A 7,314-nucleotide genomic window follows, 5' to 3' on the forward strand; every position below is an offset into this window, starting at 1 on the left:
TTAGTGTTCCTCTGGTTGCTCTCTTTCCTTTTGCAATGCAACCTCTGGTTTCTTTTGCGTGGCCAAATTATGTCGCCGAATGGATCATCGGCCGTGTCCCTTTTGTTTTATTTTTAATATCTATGATCGACAACCCATTTGATGAAGGAATAATTATATGGGTTCCTCTCAAAGAAATTATGCATTGACAAATTCATTTTTTTATTGATAGCCTTTTTGTTCAGTTGATTTATAATAAAAAATATGTGTTGACAAATTCAATTATTTTATTGATAGCCCTTTTGGTCATTTGATTTAAATTAGCGGCAAACGTTGTTCAATTCCTTTTTAATCGAGCGTGTCCGATATGACTTGTGGTTCGGTCAACATCATTTTATAATACTAATATTTTAGTATTAATATAATATTTTTGTTATTAATCATATCAAAAATTTGTAATCATCCAGGTCATCTTGTGGTCTCTGGATGTTAAATTACATGGAGTACTTCACGGGAGATAGTCTGTCTGACACTCCCGAACAGGTATAATTTGCATCCTATCATGATACTAATTATTTCGTATTTTATCATTATTTGAAAATTAAGTCTTGTTACTACTTCACTTTAGGTTCATATGACAGATTTTAGAACAAAATTAGCTATCATTTTAGTCGACTCGGAATTCAATGATGATGATATAAGAAACCGAGACTTGGATGATGATGAAACCAACACGGATCCCACCGATTGTATGATCGTCGAAAGACCTCCTAACAAACCCAAAGCATCCAACTCATCATCACAAGTTGAGCTCATCTCGCAATCATTTATCATTTCGCCGTTTGTCACTCCAACAAACGACGACTTAATGGATGAACTTTGCTTGTTCATCAGCATGGTTGATGATATCCCTTTGCTAGAGTAAGACACATTTTTCCAATTCTTTTTTTCTAATAAATTATTACTCATGTATAATTATAATTGACAGAATTCCCATTTCACAGGAGCGAATGGGTGAAAAGCTCTCAACCTTATCCTATTAGTTTGAACTTGAGACAATTAAAGAACATATTAAAGAATGATGAGTACATGGATGCTGATTGTTTTAACATGGCTGTGAGGATACTAGCATGCCACGACGTCCAGCTTGCTAGAGACGTCCCAACACACTATATGGATCTACGATTCTGTGTAAGTTATTATAATCACATTTTACAGTTTGCCTCATTCTACTCATGTTTTCTTACATTACTGTAGTCCATGTCCCAGTATGCACGAGTCCCCAAGTCATCATGATGGTATGGACATTGCTATGTTGGCACAACTATTTGATAGCTGGCCTAATAGCAACGAGTATCATATCTCAGAATGTGATACGGTAAGATTTCAATTCAAAGTCATTGTTTATTTGGTCCTAATAAATGATAATGATTGATGCGTCATTGCAGATTTTATTGCCTTGTGATATTCTTGGACTATTTTTGTTGTTCATCTTGGACCAACAAAAAAAAGTTGTTTCTATTTTGGACCCGCTTTCAATACCTACTTTTGGAAAGCATATACTTAAAACTATGGTCAACGATCTAAACCTTGCACTTCAAACTGCAAACCCTGCCTTTAAGGACGACATTTTGAAATGGGGATGCAAAGTTCCTGTTGTTCCCACAAATCCATACGGGTAAGAATATTGTCAATACATCACACTCTTAATTGATTCATTCAACTCACATGTAACATTTTATACATGCAGTCCCCTATCTGGTTATTTGATTTTCAATTTAATGCACTCATGGCATGATGGAACACTACATTTTCCAGTACCCAAGGTAAGTATTTCACACCATGCTCATTTCTACACACGTTAGTCATGTTTTTTTCTAATAACAATGTTATATAATGCATATGTAGGATGATTTTGAACTGAGGAAGCGCTTTTTGGTTCATATTTTGAAGTATGAAGAAAATGAAGTTCTAAACAATATCCCAGTCTTAGAACGAAGCATTATAGATCGAATCAAAAGATGGACCTTCCAGGATCATCATCAAATGATGATTACTAGATAATGTTGCTTAGTTGTTATTTTTAAGTATTTTTGTAATAAGTAACAATTACAATACATTTATGTGATCGTTAATTTTATGTGAAGACATGTGTATTGGTCGTGTGTTACATGCACGAGTTTTTTCATTTTTGTATTTTGAATTTTGGAATCACAACATTTCAACAATGAAAATCTTTCACCGTCAAACAAGACCTATGACTTAATCTAAAATAAATTATTACATTAAAAATTGAGTATGACAGCACATTTAAATGTTTTGGTACAACAATACAAAAGTTCATGTTTTTATTTTAGTTTATTAGGATACGTGCGTTGCACGTGCACGCTTACTAGTATAGGTTTTTTTTTTGAGGATCACACGGTCATTTTATTGCTCTATAACAGGAAGTACAATAGAGGGATCCCATGGCTGGAGTAGCCATAGGAATCGACCATGTTCGAGTGATAAAACACTTTTCACAAGATTGTGAGCTTCTATGTTTGTTGCTCTACCCTCGTGCACAAAATTAACATTAAGAAAATGTCTCGATCGCACCTTAATCTCCGTAAGAACCGAGCTATACTCGCATCTACTACCTTCATTGATGTTCTTGATAACTGTGGAAGCATCACATGCGATAATAACTTTCTGAATGTTTAAATCCTCCGCCAAAGTCAGCGCTTCACAGCATGCTATTGCTTCAAGAGTTGCTGGATCGGTGCAATTGTTCAATACCCTCGCTGAAGACCCCAGGTACTTCCCTGTATCATTCCTGCATATGACGGCAGCTGCTCCCTTTGATCCTATCTTGTTTGTACCACCATCAACATAAATTTTGGCCCAGCCCTCCGGCGGTGGCCTCCATCTCGGCACTGCTGCTTGTAGATTTGGAGCAGCTTTATCCAGTTTTGTGTTCACCATTTGAAGGTCGGCAATGAGACTGGTAACAAAACCATGAATAGTCACCGGGCTTTGGTAGATAGATTCATGAATTGCCTTTCGGCGCGCACCCCAGATCGCCCAAAGTGTCAATAAAATTTTGATGAATTCTTCATGTGTTGTAGTCTCCATCATGTGGAACAGCCACTCCTTCGCATCCGAGCAAGAATTCATGCACATGTGCTCTATGAGGGATTCATCAAGTAATGCCCAAACACAACGTGACATGGTACAATCTATTAACGAATGTCTCCAAGAGTCATTCTCTGCTTGACAAATAACACATCGAGGGCTAGTGGCCATTTTCCGATGATGCATCTCTGAGCCCGAAGGGAAAGAGTGTTGTGCGAGCCGCCAAACAAAGACTCGCACTTTAGATGGTACCTTGATCTTCCATAGTTGTGACCATGCCTTTTCCGCCCTGTTCGAACTAGTGCTTGGTCTGCCTTCAAGCCAATCTTCCCTAACTTTTTTTATGTCATGTAGGAGCGCATCGCATAGGAGTCCACACGACTGGGCTGGCCCATTGGGGCTAAGCGAGCTGTGTTTTGTAGCAGCGAGGTAAAAATCCCAAAAATGCAGTGCACATGCTAGGAATAAAACTCGACCTCCAATACTAAACGCGTGCTACCAGCCACTGGAACTAATAGCTACTGGTGATTGATGGGAAGCCCAAAATATTTAAGAAAGCACTGCATCGTCAAAATTTGCCACAGTTTTGGAAAATTCGAAACCTTTCCTTGAAAATGGTGAACAATTTTGAACTTCTCAATATTTTTTGAAAACCTTAAATATGAAAAAATTGGAAACATGATTTTTTAAATGCTGGACAGATTTTTAATGCAATTTAAAAAAACACGAATAGGTTTTGAAAACACAAACAATTTTTGAAAGCATGAATTGCATTGAAAATATGAACGTTGTTTGAAACTCCAAGGAACATTTGGAAAAAAAGCAAATATAGTTCGGACCTATGAACAATTTTTGAAACTCTGAACAAAAATTTGAAAACACAATCATTTTTTCAAATACACAAACATTTTTTGAAGTTGTGAACATATTTATGAAATCAAAAATAAATTGAAATGGGTGAAGTTTTTTAAAAAGGAAAAAAATAAATAAAATGAAAAAAGCAGAAAAACGAAAAATAAAGAAATGAAAGACTAAAAGAAATGCATACAAGAACATATAAAAACGTATAAGAGAAAAGATATAGATAATACCCAGTTCTAGGAGACAGTTCGACACAACCAGCGATGAATATATGCCAATCTTTATTTTCGGCTAGCTTTGTTTCTGGCTAGAAATCGGTTTGGTGAGTCCGACTCCGGCCCGAATCCGTCCACTTGCGTGTTTATAAATCAGCCCCCCATCCATCATCACAATTCACAAGCGAGAAGGCGAGCGGAACGAGTTGGAGACGGCAGATCTTCTGGAAGGCATCGTCCACCGAAAGCTGCACCTGGGACGTGAACTCGATGGCTTCTGGCGGCGATGACGCGGCGGCGGCGCAGTGCCCGATCTGCATGGAGGAGCTGGTGGCCGACGCCGGCGCCGCGGCCAACAGAAGCGGAATCGTCAGGAGATTGCCCGGCTGTTCACACGCTTTCCACGAAAGATGCATCACGGAGTGGCTCCGCGGGGCGGCGACGTGCCCATGCTGCCGGCGCGACATGACGGCGTACAAGGTGACCACGGCCGCGTCCTCGCCGGAGACAGCCGCGGCGGTTGCGCGGCCCATCCGGCGCCGTCGTCGACAACGCCGTACCGCTCCGTACACGCCCCCGGGGGTCACTTACATCCCCGTAGTACTGAATCGGGTGCGCGATGGACCGTTGTTCCGGCGTGTGGCCTCTGTCGACACCCACTGATGAGATCGGCACGAGCATGTTCGTGCACTGTCCCTGTACTGCACTGCACAGCACGGCAGTTTGTTTCTCGTGGCCAGCTAGATCTTCCGGTGGAGAAGGATGATTTCAGGTCTAGATCTTCCGGTGGAGAAGGATGATTTCAGGTCTCGACAATGTAATGTGGTGTAGTTGAAACATTGTTCAGAATCAAACTGAATTCGTGAAAGTGCCATATGTCGCTCTGCTTTTTTGAACTGAATAAACACATTGTACAGATGATGGCCGATCTGTTTTGCTACGGACAAGTTCCTTTCCTTGGATACCGATGAATGTGGATTTGCGGTATTTTTCTTTAAATGACATACTTGGCAATTTTTAAGAGAGCCTGTAGACGGACCACGGCCTGCATCATTTGTAGTGTAGAAAAGAAAAGGAAACAAAATAATTCCCAAACGATGGTACTAACAGAAAATTATGCCGCCTGCCTCCCTTTTTTTGCTTTCTTTTTCTATTCGGGGGTGTAATCTATCTGCTTTTTTCTTTGTATTTTCTACTTATACATAATTAGTTTGGTCCAAGAGTGTACGTACGTAGCATGTATGGACGATCAGCTCACTCACAGACAGAGTATCAGCGCGAATCAACCTGTGGTTGAGATGGTTAGGTGGACAGTGGTATCCCCAACCCACCAGGGTTTAAATCCTGGTGCTCGTATTATTCCTGGATTTATTTCAGGATTTCCGGCGACGCGCTTTCAGTGGGAGGAGACGTTCCCGTCGACGACGAGGCGCCTACGGTGACTTCGTAAATCTCAAGATGATATGCCGGCTCAGTCTTTCGAAGGTGCTCATAGGGGTAGGGTGTGCGTGTGTGCGTTCATAGGGGTGAGTGTATGTGCGTATATATGAGTGCTTGTGTCTGTACTGATGCTAAAAAAACCCGGACAGAGTATCAGCAGTCGGTCTTCATCAAGACAGGAGCACTCGGTTTATTCTTCCAGCCATAGATCCTCAAGAATTATGAGCTAAAAGAACCTATAATGGGTATTGTTGTTGTTGTTTTTGCAAAGAATCATGTATATTGCGCACATAGCTCACATAGCTCACATCTATGAAAACAATAATAAATCAAGATAAGAGAAAGAGCAAAAAAAAAAAGGAAAGCTTATTCTAAATTGATCAGGTTGGATAAAGACTATTATAGAGTAACATGAAAATCATCGCATGACATTTCAAAAGACTTCCTCAATCTCCGTACGAGAGCAAAACCCGGAGGCCCTACATATTTGGTACACAGGAGAAGAAATTTACTTGTGAAAGATATGAAAATGATCAGTCCCGCACTTTAGTGTACCAACTACTATGAAAACATATACTACATGAATGAGGGTAGAATACCCCTTATGGTCTATCAAATTTGTACTTTGCTATCGAGAAAATGATGATTCACTAACGAACAGGAATAAACATCTCTGTGCTGCTTGTCGACAATTTGGCTCTTTGGTCAAAGTGTTTGTCTCAACCACCGGCGATCAAAATATCCACTCTTAAGTAATCGGTTGTTGTTAGAACTCATGATATGTAAGTATTTAAGTACTTCATTCTGCATTGTACGCCCTATAAGGCTAATCTGGAAGGTTCATACCATAACCATTTCAACATCCACATATGCTTGCAAAAGAAGAAGTTCTCCTGGTATTTGTTTTTTGCTCTTCATGGCATGTATTGCATAGAATTCCATGAGTATATGTCCTACACCATTTTATTTTGCTACTAAATCAAATATTAAAGATCTGAATATTAACTCACATGTTTATGCTGTGTGCAGCGTCATGTCGCGCCTTGCTAAGACACTATGTTAGAGTCATGCGAATTCCTTGGCTAATTGGTTGGTTACTACTTGCTCATTTATCTCTTTGCATTGTTGTGTATGTAAGATAATAAAAATTTGAATGGGATACTTTGTATGAACATCAAGCTATTGTTCTTGTTTGAAATAGTGAACATTTTTCAAATACATAAACACTTTGTTGTATCACAAACATTTTATAAATTTGTGAACTTTTTTACAAATTTACGAACATTTTTTTAACATTTGCGACCAGCTATTTTGAACGGCGAACATTTTTCTGAAACTTGGGAACATTTTTTGAAATTCAGGAACTTTTTATGAATATTCTTTTAAGGCCATGAATACTTTTTTGAATCAAGGCACATTTTTGAATTTTGTGAAGTGTTTCTAAAATTTGGGAACAATTTTCGAAATTTCCCCCAAAAAATTGAATATTGTGGACATTTTATAGAAATTCATGAAGGTTTTTAGGAATTCAAGAACATTTTTTTGAAATTTTGAATATTTATGAAAATAGATGAACATTATTTAATCTATGGGCATTAATTTGTTTCGAACATACCCACGTTTTTCAAGATCATGAATATTTTACGATTTTCCTAACATTTTTTGAATTCACAAACATTTTATGATTTTAAACCTTTTTTCAAAA

The 7,314-nt window shown here is 38.7% G+C and overlaps 1 protein-coding gene across 1 annotated transcript; it reads left to right on the forward strand.

Moving 5' to 3' along the window:
* Nucleotides 1–1,249: 1,249 nt before the first annotated feature.
* On the forward strand, nt 1,250–2,043 carry LOC119272890. Its single transcript, XM_037554245.1, has 4 exons — nt 1,250–1,357; nt 1,428–1,657; nt 1,730–1,805; nt 1,888–2,043. The coding sequence occupies exons 1-4, from the start codon at nt 1,250–1,252 to the stop codon at nt 2,041–2,043; spliced, it is 570 nt and encodes a 189-aa protein (XP_037410142.1).
* Nucleotides 2,044–7,314: the final 5,271 nt, after the last annotated feature.

Source organism: Triticum dicoccoides, chromosome 3A (assembly GCF_002162155.2).
Source record: "Triticum dicoccoides isolate Atlit2015 ecotype Zavitan chromosome 3A, WEW_v2.0, whole genome shotgun sequence".
Taxonomy (NCBI): Eukaryota; Viridiplantae; Streptophyta; class Magnoliopsida; order Poales; family Poaceae; genus Triticum; species Triticum dicoccoides.